The following is a 22612-nucleotide window of genomic DNA, read 5'->3' on the forward strand; positions in this document are numbered from 1 at the left end:
GAAGATTAAGGTCTCTTTAATGTTCTGTGCAACAAAGAAAAGTTCAAACTGAGCCTGCTTGAGTTGAACTTTTCGTATTTGAAATCCAAATAATACTGAGCTTTTATTCAAAAGACTTCTGGTGGCAAAACTGTAGAAAAAAATGAGAAATTTTCATTTAAGAAATCTCATCATTACTTGAATTAAAGTTGTAGTACAGGTATTTTGTTTTATTGTATGTGTGTTTCTCATTGCAGGTATTTTTTGGTAGACTTAGAGGCCCCACCTTCAATTGTATCGACCATGATGGATCATTTAGGACGTGATATTGATGTAATTAGACGTGCTTTTATAAAGCATCCTGTGTCAAAGACAGAAGAATGCAGTGGCATAGTCCCAGTCAACTATGAAGACAAACTAATTCCCAGGAAGAGATGAATATTTTAAATTGCATGTTTGAAACTTTTAAGAGATTTTTTTAGTCCTACTTCTGAATACAATTTTGATAAGTAATGTCCATCAAAAATAATCGGTTTTAGCAATGTTATGTGCGTGGTATAGTACGCTTAAGTTATTGTAACATTTGAGATTTCTTTTAAAACTGTTTAAAATAACGTGAGTAGAATTAATCTGTATGCTTATCTTGATATTTGACAGCTCTGAAAATGGATTTTCTTTTCTCTTAGAATATTACATTGATAAGATTTATCCATCATCACAAGACTCAAAATAGCATTCTTTTTCAAAGACAGATTACTTCATAATATGCATATTTACATAAGAGATTAAGAAGTCTACAGTGTAAATATAGCACAATAGTATGTGAACTGTTTGAGGATTTTTTTGCTTGTTTTTGGAAAAAGATAATAAAAGTGTGATTAAAAATAAAACTTGACTCGTTTTTTTAAGACCAGAAAAGGTACAAGAAGAAACCACTCATGCTGGACATTGGAACTGAGGAAAATGCTTGTAGGATGGACCTTCCTTCCACACAGGTGTGAGCTTAGCCAGGAGGAGCCGTGGGGTTGTAAGTCTTTGCTATGGGGTTGGATCTGTGTGCTGCCCTTTTTGCTGGCCTGCTGAAAATTCAGGCTGACAGCATAGGAAGCACAAACTACAAATAGGGGAATTATGTAAAAATGTGGTTTACTCAAGTTTCTCAGAAGTTTTTCTTAATGGGGCGCGTGCAGAAACCTGTGGCCTAAAGCCAGCATGATTCCCATTGTCTTTCATGGTTTCAGTCTTTTGAGAAATGAGTGTTTCACTGGTTTTGGTCACCTAATTATTCACAGAACAAATTGGTGTTCCATGTGTAAAACAAGGCACGGTTCTCCCTTGTGTTACCACCTGTGCAGTCTATTCACCTACACCTCCCTCCACCCCTCCCCCCTTTTTTTGTTGTTTTGCATAGGTGAACAAAAAGGGTATTTCTTACTTGAGTTGTTTTATTCTTTAAGAAAAATTGCTTTCAAATCTAGCTTAAAACAGTTTCCCTCTGGCTAGGAATTTGGGCCCTGGATTTCATTTGAATAGAAAGGAGAATATATAAGCTTTCAGCTTCACTAAATGAAGAAGATTCAAAACGGGCTATACATAGACAAATAGTGTATGTTTGTCTTTATTCAATTCCCTTTAGCCACGTATTAAATCTGGCATTTAATTTGTTTCAGTTTTGATGTCGATGCCTGCATTCAGAAGGAAAATTGTAGATGTTCACTGAGGATGAGCTGTCAGCTTATTATCTATGAAACACATGATCATATTTGTTATGAATTAGGACGAGGTGAGTTGGACTTTCACGTCCCTGTGTTCTGTGGGCTCTGTTTCTGGTCTGAGCAGAGCATTGTGGATGCCAAGGGTAGAGAAAGGGCTCCCGAGTCTGGTTTATCCCAAGAGTGGATCAGCAATAGTGAATCTCTCGGAGCCTCAGCTGATCCCAAAGAAAAGCAGCAGTCCCAGCTCTGAGAGATGGCAGTCTCCAAAAGGCCAGAAAACAAAGCATAAAGAGATGCTACCGATCCAGTTTCCTCATGCTCTGAAGCATTGAATATGCGCAGGGGACGGACTGAACATCTCTGCCTTTGGGGTAGACATAGCGCCCACTAAAGCCAGCAGCCACAGCAGCACTTGCAGGCCTGCTACGTGGTTACACAAGCACTCATGCTTCCTCAGCAGCAAGGATTTATTTATAAAAGGTCTGCTGAATAGCTGTCTCTTAACTGGATGTACTATTTTCTTCATAATTGATAGTTTCTAATATGAACATAATTTTTTTTTTTAATAGGGGTTGGGTGGGGGAGGATGAGGAAGGAGCCTTGGGTTGCAATTTGTTTAGCCCAGTCAGCCGCTCAGACTGGTAGTTAGCTATTTCAGGAAAGTAATGCAGAACAGTGCGTACATTCTCTCAGCAGCTATAAACGCTGGAATGGGCATTGGATTGTATCTGATGATTTGAGCAGTTCTGGTTTTGGGCAGTCTGAGTTGTGCTATGGAAGAAAGCTAGGAACTATACCTTGAGTGGTCACAGATTCTCCCAACAGATAGAGGGGAAATCTCATCATGTCTTTGAGGTGTGCTGGGGGTTTTTGATAGTCGAGAGCTGATTTGTCCCACCAGACTCTTGATCTCCAGGAGTAAAATTTCAGGATGCTGTGTGGTGTTAGTGGAGAGCCAAAAGAGTCTGTGCAGTGGGAGCGTGGCCAAATTATCAAGCGTCAAACTCCACTGGCATTCCCGAAGGCCTAAACAATTTGAGTACCAGTACTTTAAATTTTGTTTACCAAATAGTCTGATAATGAAGCTCTTTGACTTTTCCTTAGATTATGTTAGAAGCTGTGGTGCCCCATCCCTGGAGGCACCCAAGGCCAGGTTGGATGGGGCCCTGGGCAGCCTGAGCTGGTGGGGGGCAGCCCTGCCCATGGCAGGGGTTGGGGATGTGTGGGCTTTGAGGCCCCTTCCAACCCCACCCATTCCATGATTCTGTGTTCACAAGAGTATGAAATAAATAGTTTTACACTCCTAGATACTCTGTTTTTCTTGTAGATTGTAGAGATGCACTGAGTTAGATAAGTATTAACATACCAACTGGCAGTTCTCCTGGCTCAGAAATAACTTTCTCTTCTCTCTCCTACTTACGCAAACAAATAAGCACAAGAGATTTTGTAGTGAAGACCTTAGGTATGTCTTCTATCACACATTTTTCCTGACCTGATGTCTCTCACTCAGCTGAATACTGACTACGCTGTGGTTTCTTCAGCAGGCTGAGGGCAATGCACACTCTGAACACTTAGCACTCTGCTTGCAAAGCACTTGGTGTGGCCTGACCCCAGGAAGTTTGTGCACGCAGTGATGTGCTCCCACTGACCCAGAGGCTGTACACCTTCTGTACATCTCAATAGTCTGTTGATAGTGTGAGCTTAAAGAATTTCAGGATCCTCAATGTCAGCAGAATATTTCTGTCGCTGTAGATGTTTTAATGGGTCTCTCCAAAAATCACCTTTCAGCTGGACTTCTTAAGAGTAGACTGCCGGAGCAGCGGGCTGAGCCAGGTACAACAAACACATGGAGAGGCAGCAATAATTAGAAGGGCAGCTCTCCAATGACGCATGGGTTCTGACCACAGAAACCCATCACTTGTCACTTAATGAAATCAGTTTCTGTTTAGTAAGGTGCTAGCTTGTTCGAAGCAGTTGGAGTCACAGCATTTTTTTCTGGGACTTAGTCTGTCTGCCACTTTTTTTTCCTCCTCAGAGTCGCTTTTGGGATCTGTCCAGCACTGCCACTGTCTCCAGCAAACGTTCAAGAATCATGAGAAGCCCCTCCAATAATTTGAACTTGTGGCATGTAACCATGGGCTTAAAAATAATGAGTATTGCTTAAAATGCAAGGTTCTTTTTCTTGACCTTTTAGATTTTTGAGCTTTTATGATTCACTTTTTTCAATCTTAGTGGCTAGCATGGTTTTCATGTAACATCTGACTGAAGAGCTTTCAGAAAAATAGCTATAGCAAATGAGATTCTTGATAAATTCATTGGGACTGGTGCTGTGTCCCTACACCCACTAGGACAGAACAAGGGAAATTAAAATGGAATTGTTATTTTGTCCTTCCTAGAACTCTGAGCTTCAGATACCATAAAAGTGAGAATTGATGCAGAGCCAAAACATGCATTTTCCCAAGTGCTGCACGAAGGGAAGATTTAAAATGTGCTATTTTCTGTGACCTATGTGATACGTTGCTTTCTTAGTGCTGCTTTGGCAGACGTTTAGAAACACACAGACTGCAGCTGGTGGACTACCTTAGGCTAATGCTCCTCTTTGCACTGCTATTTGTGCTACGCTGCGGAGGAGTGGGAGAGTCACCACTTATTGAATGCTGGTTAAGAGGGGGAGTGAGGCACTGACAGATTCCATTGCTGGAGTATTCAAGGTTGCCTTCTAAAAGCATTTTTAAGGGAAGGTAACGTTCACTGTAAACCTGGGAGAGTTTTCATCCCTGTTATTTCTGCATTGTGCTTAGGCTTCCAAGTCAACCTTGTTTGGAGAGTGCTAACTTGCACACTGAAAATCTGGCTTATTACAGTCTTCAACGTGTTGATGTTGGGGATACCTTGGAGGGATAGTGCAGTTCCACTGAATCAGTACGGGGCCTCTCCATGAGTTGTGTAGGAACAGTTGCATCCTGACATTAAGATTTACTTTCTCCAAAGGGCAAGCCAATTTGGCAGGGCTGGGAGAATTCGGGACTTGTATTGGTTCCCAGGATTCATGAGAAGCTTCTGTGCAAGGGCTGGTGGGTACACCTTGGAGAATGACTAACACTTGCAGGGCTTTCACAGAGCCGCTGCCTGTGTTAATGAGGTAAGTTCTGCCCAATTTTCTGCAGAGGGCTGACTTGAAAGTTACAAACCGAGAGAAAGAGGCTTTAATTTTGAATTTCCCTTCACAATTCACCTTGAACATAGCAGCTGGTGAGACAGGGTAGAGAAGGCTTTTGTGGCGCATTCTGATCTCTGAGGCTGCTGCACCACTTTCTGCATGCGACAGGAAGAATGAAAATGTCATATATAATCTGTATCGTCTGTATGTGTTTGTACCTGAGAGAGATGACTGATGAAAATATAAAGAGCAGAATGTTTATTATCTTATTAATGCATGAGCATCGTTCCCATTCTCTTACTCAGTGAGTGGGAATGCTGTGAAAGAAATAATCACTCCTTAAATGTCAAGCACCTTAGAAAAGCTATGATCCATAGTACTGGAATGGAAGGGTGCATGAGGTTGAATATCTCATTCAAAAGTAGGTGGCTGCAGGCACGGTCATGACAGGCCACACCTGGTGAAAAGTGTGCTGGAGGAAGGTGGCAGTGGAACAAAGGGTCTGCATGGAGAAGATGAAGGGTCGTAGAATCATAGAATGAGTTGGGTTGGAAGGGACCTCAAAGCTCACCTAGTCCGAACGCCCTGCTACGGGCAGGGCTGCTACCCACCAGCTCAGGCTGCCCAGGGCCCCATCCTTAGCTGAATGTAAGCCAGCAGAGTGCCCAGGTGGCCAAGAAGGCCAACAGCATCCTGTCTTGCATCAGAAATAGTGCAGCCAGGAGGAGCAGGGAGGTGGCTGTTCCTCTGTACTTGGCACCGGTGAAGATGCATCTTGAATACTGTGTTCGGTTTTAGGCCCCTCGCTACAAGAAAGACATTGAGGCACTGGAGCATGTCCAGAGAAGGGCAGTGAAGCTGTGAGGGGTTTGGAGCCCAAGTCTCTGATGGGGAGCAGCTGAGGGAACTGGGGCTGTTCAGGCTGGAGAAGGGGAGGGTCAAGGGAGACAGCATTGTTCTCTACAACCATCTGAAAGGAAGTTTTGGCGAGGTGGAGGTCAGCATCTTTTCCCAGGAACAGTGATAGGATGAGAGGGAATGGCCACAAATTGTGCCAGGGGAGGTTCAGGTTGGGTATTAGGAAGAATTTCTTCTCAGAAAGAGCGGTGAGGCAGTGGCACAGGCTGCCCAGGGAGGTGGTGGAGTCACTGTCCCTGGAGGTGTTCAAGGAAAGGATAGATGTAGTACTTAGGGATACAGTTTAGTGGACAATATTGGAGGCAGGTGGATGGTTAGACTAGGTGATCTTAGAGGTCTTTTCCAGTCTTAATGATTCTGTGATTCTATCCAACCTGGTCTTGAATGCCTCCAGGGATGGAGCACCACAGCTTCTCTGGGCAGCCTGTGCCAGCACCTCACCACCCTCTCAGTGAAAAATTTCCCTCTGACATCTAAACTAAATCTCCCCTCTTTTAGTTTAAAACCATCCCATCTTGTCCTATCACTATCAGACAGTGTAAAAAGTCGTTTACCTTCCTGCTTATAAGGAAACCTTAATATACTGGAAAGTCTCCTCAGAGCCTTCTCTTCTCCAGATTGATCAGGCCCGGTTCCCTCAGCCTGGCTTCACAGGAGAGGTGCTCCAGCCCTCTGATCATCTTCGCGCCCTCCTTTGGACCCACCCGAACAGCTCCACATCCCTCTTGTACTGAGGGCCCCAGGCCTGGATGCAGTATTCCAGATGAGGCAAAGCAGAGAGGGACAATCCCTCCCTCTCCCTGCTGCCCACCCCTCTTGTGATGCAGCCCAGAAGACCAACTGCATTCTGGGCTGCAAGCACACACTTCTGGCTCATGTCCAGCTTCTCGTCCACCAGAACCCGTAAGTCCTTCTCCACAGGGCTGCTCTCAGTGAGTTCTTCTCCCAGTTTGTACGCATATCTGGGATTGCCCTGACCCAAATGCAACACCTTGCACTTGGCCTTGTTGACCCCCTTATTGGGTCCCTCACTAAATACAGGCCACAAAGTCATGTAGGAAGGCTGGGGGAAAAAAATGGGCATCCCTCCTGCCCTGAAGTAGTCTGTATGTTTGCACAGAGGAGTGCTGGAAGCAGCTGGTGGATATGGGTTTGTGCCCAGCTTGCTCAAAGTGTAGACACAAGACTTGTGCTGCATCAGCATGCTGGAGGAGAATCAAACCAAAATTGTTTGATCCTCCAACTTGCTAACTGTGAGGCAGGGTAGGATATTGCAAGTTGTACCAGCCACTGGAAAGTGCAAATCGTTTGCTTTAGTAATCCCTGTAATCCTCTATAAATAATGCCCTCCCCTATACTGATGAAAAAAATTACATAACAGCTACACCCAGCCAAAGGGAAAAAATAAAAAAAACAAAAAAATCATCCAGTGCACTCATGATGCTGGTCAGATTCATCTGAGCCGCATTAGGAGGGCTTAGTACTGCAGCCGGAGAAAGGAGGACTGTCATCCGGAAGGAATATCTGCATCATCTTAGGCTGAAAACGTAGTTTTCAAGAAACTCCAGACCCCGAATCTTTGTTTGTTGTGCAGGAAGCAGGCTGAGATGGTAGATAGGAGATTGGTATGCTGAGTCACATTCAGCTGCTCGTTCATAGGGACTTTTCCCCTACAGATCCTACTCTGGACTCCAGGTCAGCAGTGGCTGCACAAGCTGTGATGAGGTGGCTCTTCCATCTGCATGGAGGTATGGGTCATCCACGTGGATAGCACATGGAAAAAGCACTGCAGGCTTGCACTGGCACCCTTGTTAAGCTTTGCTAAATGGTGATTTAGTGGCTCAGGAGACAGAGCTGCAAAGGCTTCCTCTCCCTGGGCTGAACTGTACTGTCAGAGCTGCTGGGAGATATTTGTGATGCAGCTGGAGGAAACTGTTCTCGGGTTAGAAAACTGCAAAGGGACGGTCAATTGCTGACAGCTGAGCCCCAAGATTTAGCTTTAAAAGATATATGTATATTTGAGCAATGTACGCTTAGAAGCACTGGGTTGTCCTGCATTGTCTGGGTTGTCCTGATATTGTCTGAGGCTATGCTTTAGGCCGCAGTCTGCGGGAGTGGCCTGTGCTTGATAGAGCTGATGGTCACCCATTTGATGGTCCTTAAATTTGCCAGAGGGAAGTTTATGAAGTGCTTAGAGAGACAGTGCCAGCAAGAACTGGGGCTACACATACCTTTCAGGTCTTGAGGCTAAGGAAAGGGACATCGAAAAGGAGGCATAGATGCAGCCCGTCCTTCCCATTGAGGAAGGCTGTGGAGGGTTTCTGAGAAGGCTTCCTGTGCAAGGGGGGGGTGATTCACTACTGAAGAGTGCAGCAGTCCTTGTGTAGGTCTGTGCTTCTGGCTTCTCCACAGCCTCCGCTGGCACTGAGTAATCGCTGAGATGAGTGGGGCTGATGACTGCGAAGATGACTGTAAATCACAGCACCGCGATCGCTCCTGCACGTGACATTCCTCTCGACCTCTGGGAACTCTAAAAACAGCTGTGGTCTAAAACCCCCAGTAAATTGCACTGTGAAAATGAACTGGTAAGAGCAAGAGCCCCCTCTGGGTGTTATTATGATTTGAATTACATGGTCCTTAAATGCTGGCATTTGAAAAAGTACAATAGTAGTCTTCCTCATGTGAGAATCCACAGAAATGTTATGGGTTCTTTTAATGGTAAATGTGGGCAACCTGCTGAAGCCAGCTGGAGTCCATGGTACATGGTTTTACCAAAAGTATTCGCTTAGGTATTTTTGTGAGAATGAAAATTAAGAAGTCCAGATGGTCAGAAAGGTATCTCGTTCCTGGAAACACATGCACATGTTTTATTTTATTCCTATGTCATTGATTTTTTCTTGGATCTGGGGGAGAACATCTATTTACTTTGGCTTCCTCTGTTGATTTCAGTCTTACTGCTTACTTGCACAAAACTAAGCACATGCCTGAAAATATGCAGGATCAGCAACTTGCTTCATAGTATGCAGGTCTGAAAATCAGAGCTTTCTGCAGAGTTCATCCTGAAAGATTTCTAACAAATATTCACTGAAAAAAATACATTTTTACAAATTATTATTTTTTATTTTAAATCCTGGAAATAAAGTCTAGCAGTCCAGTTAAATCTTCATTCAGATGTCAGTTTTTCCCTAGACTTAGATCAAAGTAAAATTCTTAGAAGATCTCGCTGAGAGTTCTTCTGTTTTGACATCTATCAGTGCTTTCTGCAGAGTTCTTTAAAAAAAAAATAAAAAATAAAGAAAGAAACTTGGCATAGAGAAGACTCTCAGGGTGGGCCAATTAAGTTTAATGAGTTTTCTCTTCTTTGCTATGTATGTCCATGATATGAAAATACCTTGTAGGGTTCATTTGAGAGTCTTCAGGAGGCTTTGGAAAGCCTGCTGGTTTCTTCAGGCTTGTGTTTTTGTAGACATACTTAGAGAAAAGATGAAGACTATTTCTGACTTCTAGTAAACTGATACCATTCGTTTCTGACAACTTTCAAAGTTCTGTCCGTTACTTGGAGGTCAGAACGAATTTCAGTGGAAACATCTGAATCCTGTTCTTTCCCTCGTCTAGTTCTTTGTAGGTTTTCTACATTACTTCTTACCATAAATATGTTCATTTTTGTCTTTTAATTTGTGCTTCGTTGTCAGGAAACAAACTGTTTCAAACAGGATATATCAATCCTCTTACTGTTGTAGGAAACTGCAATTTAAAGTACTCACATTTACTTGATTTTCAAGCTGTTCCAGGTGTCTTTCTATGATTAGATTAATTTACACATATTCTTCTACATTTCTCTCATCTGTTCGTCAGTGCATTACTAAATCTATTTCTTCTCTTCTGACTTCTTCTAATCGAGCTCTTCTATCATCATCCATGGTCAGTGAACTGTTTGAGGAACTTTCTTTAGATTGCTAAACCGTACTCTGTAGAAATTATGGAGGATCAGGTGAGGTGCACATTAAGTCTTGAAGCATTTCTTTAGAACTGTTCTCTACTGGCCTCACAGCATCATACACAGCTCAAGGGCCAGAAAGTGCCTGAGATCATTTAGTTTAATTTACTGGTTATCACAGGATCTAGTTATTGCCATACTCCAAACAATTTTGAGTTGGCCCAACAAGTTCGGCTTGGCATAGATTCTCTCTCTGAAGGGCAGCCAGATTTGAAATGAAGATTTCAAGAAAATGTTAATCTCGTTCCTCCCCTGGAGATCCTCTTCCACTGGTTAATCACTCTCATTGTAAAATATGAGAGTTGTTCCTGCTTAGCATTCTACAACTTGCCATCCATTTGAAAGAGGCATATTCTCACTTAAAAAATCCATAGATTTAGTTTATAAAATGCTTCTTTTCCTTGTCCCTCCCATTGTCCTTATAAAAAAAAAAAAGAAAAAAAAGAAGGAGAAGAAAAATAAAGAAAAAAAAACATAGAGGAGATGAGATGTCGTTAATGTATTGACTTCTAGGTACAGGGCTTTTCCAGATCTGCCCACTGTCTCTGATACCTTTCCTGCCTTTTCTGCTGTAGTTTTTGTAGACAAGCTTCACATCATCTGCTGGTAAGAGAGTGGAAGAAGCATGAAGTGGAATGCATAAGTCCATACATTCCAAGAGTCTTTCCCTAGAGGATCAGTAGGAGGCAAGATATCTCATTTAAGAAGAGAAAAAAGAAAGGAGTATTGGGAAGTAAAAGAAAAGATACAAAGCTTGGACTAAGGGAAACCTGACATTTTTCAATGAAAAAAAAAAAAAGGAAGGATGTAAAGGAAAGGAGAATAATGAAATCCTTTGACAAAACACTTGACTAGAAAAACCAAGTGGCCTAATCAGAGAAAAGAAAATTGAATTTTCTTTGAGAGTCTGAGGAAAGAAATTATAGAAAACAATCATCCAAATTATCGCCTTCATCACTCTTCAATTTGATTTCCTAAGGTGACCGTAAATTGTTTGAGATCAAAAAGCGTAAACACGTGTAGTGTCCAGTTACTTCAGGCCTTATGTTCACTCATACTTGAGCCTGAACGCCCTGTTCACACTCCCTATGTATTGGCTTTCTCTGGCCCTTATCTGGAGTGCAGCAGTCTCTTCTCTAGGCAGAAAGGAGAGATGCAGGAGTGGAGTAGCTTAGACTCAAACACTGCTTCCACAGGCACTTCTTCAAGTTCAGGTCTGGACTCCAGGCCTGCCATGTTCAATGTGGACAAAGTTGAGGTGACCAGAGAGAATTAGTTACTACTGCAGCAGAGAGGTTAGCCTGACTAAGGTGGCCCTTGTGTGGTCCACAGCTTTCAATTTACAGACAGAGCTCTATCATCCTCAGGATGAGCTGCTGTATTTGGGCTGGTGTGGCCAAGAAAACCGCATCCTCCGCAGATGGAGATGTTACTGGTTGGACTAAAGAAGGTAAGAACACAGAGCAGGGCTTGATGGCAAGAACCTGAATGGTGATAAAAGGCTGGGGCCTTGGTTTTATGCCTAGTGACCTGGTACCTGAATGTAGGAGAAACTCTCTGCCACAGGTCCCTTCCCCTTACACTGGGCACTCTTTCTTTACATTGAGCTCTTGGCTTGCTGATTTGGCTGGGGACAGATACTAGAGCTTTAGTTTCACTGTAAAGCAAAATGTTTCCAACTGCTTGCCCAGCAGTAAGAAGCTAATCAAAATCTGGGCACTGAGGCCCACGAATCAGGTTCCAATAGTCTTTTAAAGCCTTCCCAGAATTACAAGTATATGTGTTTTCTGGCTTTTGTACTTACTGTCCATTCACTGACTGTATGCCTAATGTTGCCTGCTGGCTTATGCACACCTGCCTAGAATTTAGATCCTCACATTGTGAGACTCAATTTCTGCATTCATCAAATCATAGAACATCCCAAGCTGGAAGAGATCCATAAGGATTATCAAGTCCAACGCTGGGCTCCACCCAGGACCACCCAAAATGGGGTTTTGTTTTTACTGCCAGACGCTGGCTCTGACCTCAGCCGGCTGCAGAGTTTATCTGGAGCAGGCTCTCTACATCCAATCTCCAGCACAGCAGGGGGCTGCTGCTGCTGGTGATGAAGCTATTTTCTCTCCTCTGCACTTCATTAGGAGAATTTATTTTGTTTATGCAAATAGGCTTCCTACCATCTCAGGCTCTCTGCAAAAAGGAGAAGGAAAGAAAATGAGCACCCAACCAACTCGCTTCATACCAGCACCCTATGCCATCAGTGTAAGAGCGAAAGGTGACAACAACCTTGTCCAAAAACTTCATGTTGCTCCACTGCAGGGCTGAGCAGCCTGCAGCAGGAGGTGGCCCTAGGCATGTGGTGGTTTCAGAGTGCACAGAGAGGTGGTGGAAGTTGGCCATGATGTGAGCGAGTCCTGGCTGTGGCAGAGCCTGAGGGACAGGTGGGGCGTGGTGGTCCCTGGGGATGTAATGGCTGCTGTGTGCCACTGCCTGCGTGGCAAATGGTGAATGTTGAGATCTTGCACAGAAACCTGGGCCTTTTTATTTGAAACCAAATTAAGTCATCATAGGATCACAGAATGGTTTGGGTTGGAAGGGGCCTCAAAGCCCACACATCCCCAGCCCCTGCCCATGGGCAGGGCTGCCCCCCACCAGCTCAGGCTGCCCAGGGCCCCATCCAACCTGGCCTTGAGCACCTCCAGGGATGGGGCACCACAGCTTCTCTGGGCAGCCTGTGCCAGCGCCTCACCACTCTGTGAGTGAAAAATTTCCCCCCAACATCTGATCTAAATCTCCCCCTCTTTTAGTGTAAAGCCATTCCCCCTTGTCCTATCATTTTGCGCATTTTAATGTGCAAGTGCAAATTACTCAGGCATTATCCCAATATATTCCAGGTCACTTGAAAGTTATTAGTGAAAATGTAGAGATAAGGTATGACTGTTAGCAGCAACACAAAAGTGTTTTTTTAGAAAAAGAGAAATTCAATGTAAAAAGGCTTTTTTAATTTTTCCCTCCTCTTTGAGAAAGACATTTTTTGAGCCATTACATTTTGCTATTCTCATAGAAATGATCCTACCCAATTTCAGAGAAAAATGCTTTCATCAGTAAGATGGAGCCAGATCTGGGTTCAAAACCTGCAGCAGAATGAAATGCATTGCTACTCTCTTCCTCCCACTGCACATTTTGTTTTGGAAAATAACATAGTTTTGTATTATTTTAATGATAGTTTTTATTTCAATATTTTCATTCTGTCATTTTTGTCATTGTCTTAAACTATTTCTAGATATTGTATGTGCTGTTAGCATTGATGTAGCACATACACTATGACATGCAGTTCAAACATTCTATCACTTAAGTTTTATTTTTTTATTTCAAATGTAATTTAGGGTAGCTTCTCCTCTGTGCTGACTGAACTATTTTATCTTCTTTCTGTGTCAAAGCATCAAACTAACCTGTGAGAGAAAAAAAGATGTTTTGATCAGTACTAGGCACCAACTTAGTGGTTTTAAAAATAACTTTTTGGTAGAATAGAAGGAAATTGAAGTTGTGATATGTCATATTGTGACATGTCAGTATTAGTCAGTGCATAATTCTATTGATTAGTCATAAAGTATCGGGAAAACAAGAAGTGAGAAAACTTCCGTAAAATAGAATATGTTTTAAAATGAAAATTCTAAGTTCTAAAACTGGAAACAACATGTCTCACCCTGTCTTTTTCCTCTAGACTGGCCATTTGTTGAAAAATTATTGAAATGTTTGGTTTCATACTTGGATTAAAACCGAATTTCAAAATGTCTCTCTTCAGTGTGAAAAGAAGTTGTGAGTTTCGATCAGCTCTGACGAATGTGTTGTTGGAACTACAGTCATAATACAATCTCAATTCAATTCCTTTTTCTTGTTTGCGTTTTATGACTTTATACTGCTACACAAACATTGCATAATATTAATACATGGAGAATTTGAGTTTTTTGAGACTTGGAGAGATTTTATGAGTACAGTTTCATTTATGGTAGAATTTAAAACCACTACAAAGCTCTATTCAGCAACTGAGGTACAAAGCCACTTTTAAGCATATGTCTAAGTTCTTTTAGACAGGGAGAGAACTCAAACACGAGCCTACATATAAGGGCTGATGATGCTGAAAAGACAACCACAATCCTCTGCCCTTCCCTTTCTGTTGAGATACTCATGGTGTTAGCGCCAGCGTAGTTGTGTGCTGTGCCAAGCTGATCAGTCTGAAAAACAACCTGACAAGAAGGAAGATCTGTTTGGACATAAATCAGTTCCCTGATCTGGATTGCCATTTGGCTGCTTGCATTCTTGGTGCATGAAGGCACCACACAGAGAGAGCAGGAGTGTGCTGATGCGCTGTGGGTAAAGGCAAGAGCCAAGCCCCAGTCAGTGGCAGCATGGACTTGTATTGGATTCAAGTAACCACGTAAGCACAGCCTAAGCCTTCAAGCTTTGTTTACTTATGTGCATAAGACTGTTTGGGCATACTTGTTCCTGGCTAAAAGAACAAGTACATACAACGCTGTGTGAGAGCGATGGTTACAGATAAACATATAAACATAACACACATTTCCTCCACTCCCAAACAAATAATTCCAATGCACGTATCCTTTTGTGGCCAAAAAAACGAGAGCACTGAGAATGGAAGATTTGGGGTATCCTGTGTTATGATAGCCAGTGTCTATCTACTTTTAACTCTTTCTCCATCCCCCTCCTGTGGCTCTGCCTAATGAGTTCAAACTGATCCCTGCCTGTCTAATAGATAGTACCTCATGCAGCGTAAAAGAATGGAGAGTGCTGATGTACCCAGGCACTCTGCATATATGGGAAATGAGCTGTTGATCTGAGTAGATAAAACTTTACAGCTGCCAAAACAACCGGAAAGATTGCTTAGTTTTACCTCCGAGTGCTGGGACCACTACCTTTCGGCTGCCTACAGGGCAGTGAGAGGAAGGGAAAGTGAGTGTTACCTCAATGGGTGTTAACTTTGGCCACATTTTGGAGTTTCTAGTGACTGCCAGCATTTTACCCTCGGGTTCTTTACAGCTGGGACAAGTCACAAATGTCTTGCAGAATGTCCAACAAAAGATTTCAACGTGAACACGCTCTCAGTTTACTCTTCTGGATCCTCTTGGCTTAGCATTTACCACAGTAGGCCTGGAAATATTGTTTCATAAGAGCAGAACTCAAAACATTTTGTCCACCATCACATTAGAATGCATTAAAGGCATTTAGAGTTATTGGTGTTAGATAACTGAATAGCCACACAGGGAATGGATTGCAGTTTTGGATACAGTCAATCCATCCTGTTTCTGGTAGTTCACCCCCTCCCTACTCCTCCAACCTTGTCCCCAGTGATTTCTCACAGCTTCACTAAGAAGTTATTTTGTCTCTGATTTGATGCCATAATTGCCTGTGTGAATATTCCTTAACCTGTTCCAATCAAAGTGAGTTTGCTGTGGCAGCAAAACCCTACTGTATAAACTGTTTAAATTAACACAGCTTGTTTTGATTGAGTTTGGCAGATGGAAGAAGACAACAGGAGGGCAGTGACCAGCAGTGGCTTCTATGATGCTGACTTTGAAATGAGGTGACCAGAGCCTTTTCTCAGCTGTGCTTGTACCTCTGCTTAGGTAGGAAGCTGGAATTCTAATCTCTCTATATTCTGAGAGGCATTTCTTCTACAGCCAGCGTATCTTAGTGTTTTGACTGCACTCAAGCCCTGAGTCAGGGTAGTGTGGATGTGGCATGCACAGCCTTTTGCTGAGCTGATGCAGTTCTGGCAGTGTTCTGCAATGAAGAAAGATAGTTTTCCCTGCATTGTGCATTATTTATGAGCATTAACTTTTCCTTGGCATCATATAGCTATTGTCCATCCTCTTTGAAAATCTTATTGCCTGACTAACCTAGATAACTGTACTTTATTTGGAAATGTTGCAGCCTTCTTGCATAATTCCCTTTCCAGGTCACCAGTGCTTATATTTAAAGACAGTAGACTTAGTGTGGCACTGGTTGAGCCTCATTGCCAACTTTGACCATGAGGAAAATTGACTATTGTCTTTCATGTTATTGTTTCCTGACTTTTAGATCATTTTTGCTGCATGGGACTACCTGGTCTTACAGCCTGGGATCATTTTCTGACTGCAGACCATGGACACCTGAGTGAAAGTCCCTGTTTTGCAATAGAGTGGAGACCCTTGGCAGACAGATAAAGTACTACCTCATAGAGCTACAGTGACTCCACCACGTCTACCCCACACTGGTGGCAACTTCAGCAGGACCTTTGTTGGCAGTCTTTTGAGAATCGGAAAACCTTGTCAGGCAGTTCTGCAGTGTCTTTGCCTGGAAAGAGATAACAAATGATTTTTGTGGGACAGAAATAAATTTTGTTAGAAGGGATTGTGTCTGAGTGAGCTTCCTGTGGACATCTTGTTCTCTTTTTACGTTGTTATAAGCTGTAAGACTTAGTGGTCTTTAACTCAGCTCCAAAGCTTCCTTAAAAAAAGGTACAGTCCTATGCTGTCTTCCCAGCTGTTGAACTCAGAAATATTTTCAGTGAGCTTACTAAGTTTCCCCCAGAAGGTAAACATAGAAAGCGGGTCCTTTTTAAACCCATTCTCATGCCCTAGCACAAGCCACTGTTACTGACACATTTATCGCCTTGTCAGCTGGAACTGGAGTTGAAAAATGCAGATTTTGCATAGGTACCTATTTATCTCCTCAGCATCCCTAATGCTAAAGATTTTTGCAAAAGAATCTCTTAGCTTTTCAGAAATGTAGCATCTACCTGGATTGTTTCCCCAAAGGCTCACCGCTCTAGCGAGTGCCAAGGTTATTTCACACGTTTCTTGATTCAGATTTCATTTCAGAATCTCATTTCAAGATTCAGAGATGCTAAGGTAATATATATGTTAACACAAAGTGATGTCCAGAGGGAGCAGGCCTGCAAAACAGAACAGTTGGTGCTGATGAAAAAGCAGGATCCACACACACTGCAAAATGCAAGAGGATTGTATTCTAGATTTGTTGTGGCCTGGTCCCATTGAGTGACCACTACCTAGCAGCTGAAGCACATTCAGTGTGCTGCCGGTGTGCATTTTCCGATTTAGTTTCATTCAAGAAGAACCTAGTTTGTCTGCTCTGAGATATGAATAAGACATATCGAGTGAAGACAATAAGATTTGCTTAAAAAGTATGCTCCTGATCTGAACTGAAGCACTAATGTAGACAAAGCCTGGAAGGACCTTTAGTTGATTTGTTTTAATACCTCGGGCTATTTGTTTTTCAAACTCAGTTTTGGCTGTTCTGATTTCCCTCATTTTTTTGCTCACAGTCATTTATTGTTGCCTTCATTATGAGTGTTTTCAAATACAGAACTGTATGTTGGTCAGGCCTGAAAAGCCTCTCGAATCTTCCCATTTAGCCATATATTGTTTCCTTAGAACCTTTTATTAATGAAATACTATTGGTAATCATTCTGTGTTGTCTCCAGGTGGCTTGTTACTTTTCCCTTTCTAATTTCAACGATTTGTGAGTCTGAACACAGTACTTCTCCAGTTCCACTCCTGCCCCCTCGTACTTCATGTTGCAATTATACATTTATGAATGCATTTGTCATAGTTGGTTATCTAGGACTTACAACATGCTTGTTTCACAAGTGTCATTTCAACTGTATTGTTCCTTAGGTCCTTGTTCTCATTTGCTTGGAAGCAAGACAGAACAAGCAATTACTGTCAGCTGCTTTACGACTGAAAGGAGGTGACTGGCTTTGTGAACTATTCCAGGAGATGGAGCAGAGCTAGTGTACTTACCTTGATGGAGAACCTCACTGAAGATTTGCGTTTTATATGTGGTATCACAGCAGTGTGAAGGATGCATAAAGGGAAGGCAGTTTAGTAGCTAGGAAAAGTCACCTCAAAGTCAAATGGCCAGCAGTGGATTGAGTACTTCTTAACAGAGTGCCATTTATTCTAACGGTAAGGTTGTAGAAGACATTTGGAACAAGACCTTACTGGCTCTCTGTCACCACATTGCTTTTAAAGTAGACTTTAAAGATTGCACATATTCATTCTGTGGGTATGTTTGCATATTCTGGCCTGGCAATTGCACGCACAATTAGATGGCTGATTATATGTGAACAATTCACTGAGTTATTGTCTCATTTGTGCTCAGCAACTAGGAAAATGCAGGCAGGTAGTATTACAAGAACTGGATTTTTTACTCAAAAATTATTTTAGTCCTGTCATCTTTTGGAGTCTGTGAAATCAAGAAGCACATCAGCTGTCTAAAAGAAGCCTTATTTTTTACTCCCATATTCAGCCATGTTTAATATCAAATAAAACTGGCTAATTATGAACCTGCCCACTAGAATGGCTTAGCTAAAGTCCTGTTGATGTACAATAGAACATTTTGTGAGCATATGTGACTTGGTTCTCATGGATGCCGTGCACCACTCAGAAAGAGTCCCTTCCTCAGATCCTTTCCCCACTCTGTGTGCTGTCACTGATGCCAGGCTGAATGCTTTCTGCAGCTTTGTGGCGGAGCTGAGCCTTGCTACTGTAGGGTTATTTGTGCATCAAGCTGCAGGGGGAGGTGGGTAATTTGGGCTCCCTCTGTTCTTTCTTTGCCCTCTGTAGGTACCAGTATGTCTTTTGATCTAATTCCTGGTAATGCTGTCTGAGATAACTGATCCCAGCTTTGTTGAACACGCTCAGCTGCTACTTACGGCTCAGCAGGCAGAGAGATGTAGAGTAGATAAGAGGTGCTTGTTTACTCCTTAACCAAATGGCTGTACCAAAAGTAAGTGGTGCTGCTTCAGGTTCTGCAAGCTGCTCCTCAGACTGTGGGCTTCACAGAGTCGTCTGTCTTGGCTTAACGTTACAAGGGCTTCAATAGGAAACCTGTGACAGCTTCAGATTTCCCTTACAACTGAGCCTTTACTAAGGAAAAATTGAATGTCTGTTCATTGCTTCTTTATGGCCTGATAAATAGCTCCTGCTGCAAATGGATTATGGCTTGTTAATGCTGGATTTTTTTTTCTTTTCTTCTTCTTCTTCTTCTTTTTTTTTTATTGTGTGAAATTTCAGGCCTTATATCCCCTCTGTTAGCTGGAGGGTTTTCTAAATGAATGAGGTATCACTCGAGGGTGAAACCTAAACTACTTCTCCCCTCCCTTACCCCCAAGGAGGGGGGACTAGTTGGATTAAGCTAATCCTGTTGACTTGAAACCTCATTGACTTGGATATTAAAGGACATTCCAGATGGGACCACACTAGGAGCTCTGTGCTCGGTTTTGGGCGTTGCAATACCAGAATGGGCCTCTTCTCACTTCAATTTTTTCTTGTAATGTGGGCTGTACAGTGCTGTAGGGCAATGTTTGACCTAAAAATGAAGGAATTATTTTCATATGTCCCCAAGAGTGGCACTTTCAGCCATTGATGAAGTAGTGTCATCTTAAAACAATTGATTAGAAGAAGCAGTGGCATCTTTCCCAGAAACTGTACTCCCTGGCATGAAACCATAGGATGTTTCCTTGATGTAATAGGCTGCATGTGGGAACTGTGAGGGTACAGTGGGTAAGTTGAGTTTGGATGGCTTTCAACTAGATGAACCTAGGAAATTAGCTGGGAACTGCCCGCATCTGAGTCGGTCGGTGCAGACAACGAGTAGAAATGAATGGAGGAGGTCTATAAATGCACTGTTTTATTATTATTGTGACTATTATTTTTAATTTTAATTATTTATTTTTAATGCTTCTCTGAGATAATTGGGTCACATGCTCTGGACATTCCACCATCCAGGTGACTAACTTGTCCGGTATGGGCTAATGGAAAGGGCTGCAAGGGTTTTAGCTCTCTAGTTTGTCTGCATGGCCTATGGCAGCCTTAAGGCTGTAAACAGTGAGGTGTGCAGGGCAGGGATGTGGGCTGAAACTGCATCTACTGAACACCAGTAGTTCTGAGGTTGAAACCAATGCAGTTCTGCTGCTTTGTCATGGGTACTTCCTACAGCAGAGAAGCAGACCTTCCCTTGCTTCACAAAGTGTCATCCACATTTATGGTGTCAGACAAATAATGCAGAACAGCCCCTTGAGGTGTCTTCATGGGCCTTGTGAGTAATGGAAGAGCTGCAGGCGGACAATGCAATTATTCTTCCCTCTTCACCCACCACAAGTTGGTGTGAACTGCTGCCAGTGTATCTGGGCTGCTGCAAAGCAGGGGTAATGTTTTTGGCTGGGAAGACGTGGTATGTGTAATCTTAAGATTTACTCCGCTAAACATTTAGATTCCCTTATTGGGACAGTTGAGAAAACAGAAGCTTAATCTCCAGGGAAGTGCAACATTTCCACAAGGCTGAGCCACCTTCCCTCACTCCCTCCTTCCCTCTTTGCTCCCTCCTCCCTCGTCTGCCTCGCAGCATGCAGCGGAGCGAGTTCAAAAGCACACACTGCGCAGAGAAAGTGAAACTGTCAGTGCTTCAAAACGGGTAGCCCAATGTAGTAAAACGTGGTAAAGCCTAGCTGCAGGCAGCAAGGCAGGGAATTAACCTCGTGCTGCTAAGAAATAGATGTGTTTTCCAACAAAAAGAAAATTGTAAATCTCTGTGACATGACAAGAATCCTCTCTGGGATGGAAATACATTTATTAGGGCAGCATGGCATCTTGTCCCCCTTTGGCCTTTGCTTGTGTTCACACCACGGTGATTGGGCCAGGTTGTGAAAACCAGATGTGGAGGGGAAGTGCTCTTTAGTTCTCAGGGGGCACAGCTGCCTTTCTGGGGGCACAGCTGCCTGCTGGGCTGTTTGTTTGCTTTGACTCCACGTGGTGGGGCAGCTGAGCGAGGAGAGTTCGGGGAGCTGCGTTTGGGGAGCGAGGCTGACTCTGATAATCTGCCTGGACACAGTGCTTAGTTTGGAGTTGGCACATCTCTGATGGTCTATAAAGAGCATGTTGTGGTAATTGTCTTGCAGGTGCTGAGGTGAATGTGTGCAAATGCAACACTTTTTGCCTTCTCTTGCTCATCCTTTTGCCTGGCCAAAGCAGTGAGCTGGCCTTCTCTCCTAGACGAGCTGGGCTCAACCCTGCCCCTCTGGTCAGAGCAACGTCAGTTATGAACAGTAATGCTGAACTGGATAATGCTTCCTAGTCCAGACTTGGACTCCAGCCTCATTGGATTTGGGGTTGCCCTGTATTCAGCCGTTTTCTTTTAAAGCTGTTTTCATGCCATTACAGCCCACAAAAGCACCAAGCTTATAAGATGGATGATTCCATAAGATTTAACGCTGACATGAACTCTCATCTGACTGCTTATGGGATTTGCAATCCCTGAACTCCATAAACACTTTACTCTGATTCAGTTTTGACCTAGACCTTATCTTGAGGCCTGAATCCTCCCCAAGGCGAGCTCACTGCCAAATTCAGGCAATGGAAACTTTAGGTTACTCGGAGACACATGGACATGGACTCACCAGAGCAGCAGACCAGTGCTTTGTTCCTGAGGCTGCCTCTTTTCATTGAAGGCTACAAACAAGACTGAAAAAATAAGGCTGTCCTTGGAAAGGATGTGTGTTTCTATTTGTCCTTATCTTCACTAGCATAGCTGCCTAATGTCCAGAGAATGATCCTGTTCTTTTCAAAAAGATGCTTGTGCTATTTCTCACAATGGCTTTCTGTTGCAGAAAATTCCCCAGACCGGCTCTGGAGCTCTTTGAGGGTCATTTCCTTTTGCTAGTTCCAAATGTATGGAACTGTAATCTCATCAAGTGTGTGCTTGTTGCTCTTGTGCGGCATTATAGTGCTTGGTAACATGGGTATTAATGTGGGTATTATTGTCTTCTGATCAGCAACAAAGCACAAATCTGTTGAGTAGCAAATTATTTTCTCCAGTTGAACGGAGTTTTTCAATCTTTCTGTAATCCCTCTTTTAAATCTTATCAGCCCGAACAATTTTTTTTAAATTATCATTTATATCTAGAAAATTGAAATCTAGAAAATAAGTTTTCTTGGGGAAGAGTGGTAAGTTACAAAAACGCCATCGATTTACATTAGTGAAGTGAGACTATGTCATCATATATACTTGTGCATACTCATGCTTCAGTTTTCAAACAAAGTATCAGAATGGAAGTCCTTAATTAAATTGCTCTTGATTAAACTTGCGGCTAAATCTGTTTCTGACCAAACTGCATGGGCTACAGGGAAGCTGTCTGGAATGCTTTGCACTTCAAAAAGGCCATAAAGAGCAAATCTCAATTTTTGATGCAATTGGATGTGAAATTAAACTGTAGGTTCAGCTCATTGCGATGTCAGTTTAATGGGGAATAGGTCAAACAAAGAAAGAGCTTCTGAACCTAAAGGCTTAAGCTAGGTTTCTGTTCACTCAGAGAGCTTGTTCTCCCCCTTTTGTACACTAGACTTGTTGGCTTAGATGTGTCACATAAAATAACTGTGAAAAAGCTATCCTGACATCTAGATCAGTTTTGCGCACAGCTTCTCTGCTGACTGAGAACAAGTCCTGGGTAATTTCAACCACGGTGTAAATTTCATGTCAGCAGTAGGTAGAAGTTGGCAAAACTGTCATAGTGAGCATGATCCACTGATTTTTCTTGCCCTGTTTTATGCCCTTCCTTTGGTTGTTGCAGTTTTATCTCAATCCTTTCATCTTTATAATACAATAGTTATACCCAGTTCAGGGTTAAAGCATAAACTCAATCACGTCTGTGGTCTCAGGCCCTGAAATCATGATGATTAGCTGCCTCAAGACCTGGATCTAGGATTTATCAGAACAATGCTCTCTTTAGCCTGGTGTATTGCCTCCAGCAGCTCAACAGCCATTTAA

At 42.8% G+C, this 22612-nt stretch overlaps 1 protein-coding gene and 1 long non-coding RNA gene across 3 annotated transcripts in view; both read left to right on the forward strand.

Moving 5' to 3' along the window:
- Positions 1 to 869, forward strand: part of MRPS6 (mitochondrial ribosomal protein S6) — a 46521-nt gene extending 45652 nt beyond the window's left edge. Inside the window, exon 4 of the mRNA XM_021399233.1 lies at positions 237 to 869. Coding sequence (XP_021254908.1) covers positions 237 to 417 — 181 coding nt within the window. The 3' untranslated portion in view covers positions 418 to 869. The remainder of the gene's footprint in view (positions 1 to 236) is intronic.
- Positions 6734 to 16171, forward strand: LOC110402605. 2 transcript variants are annotated; one of them, XR_002441207.1, is made up of 4 exons: positions 6734 to 7520; positions 8185 to 8357; positions 15296 to 15411; positions 15866 to 16171. It is a non-coding gene; the product is annotated as an uncharacterized LOC110402605 (long non-coding RNA). The 2 variants fall into 2 exon arrangements; XR_002441206.1 differs by having other exon boundaries at positions 6734 to 8357.

This window comes from Numida meleagris, chromosome 1 (genome assembly GCF_002078875.1).
Source record: "Numida meleagris isolate 19003 breed g44 Domestic line chromosome 1, NumMel1.0, whole genome shotgun sequence".
Taxonomy (NCBI): Eukaryota; Metazoa; Chordata; class Aves; order Galliformes; family Numididae; genus Numida; species Numida meleagris.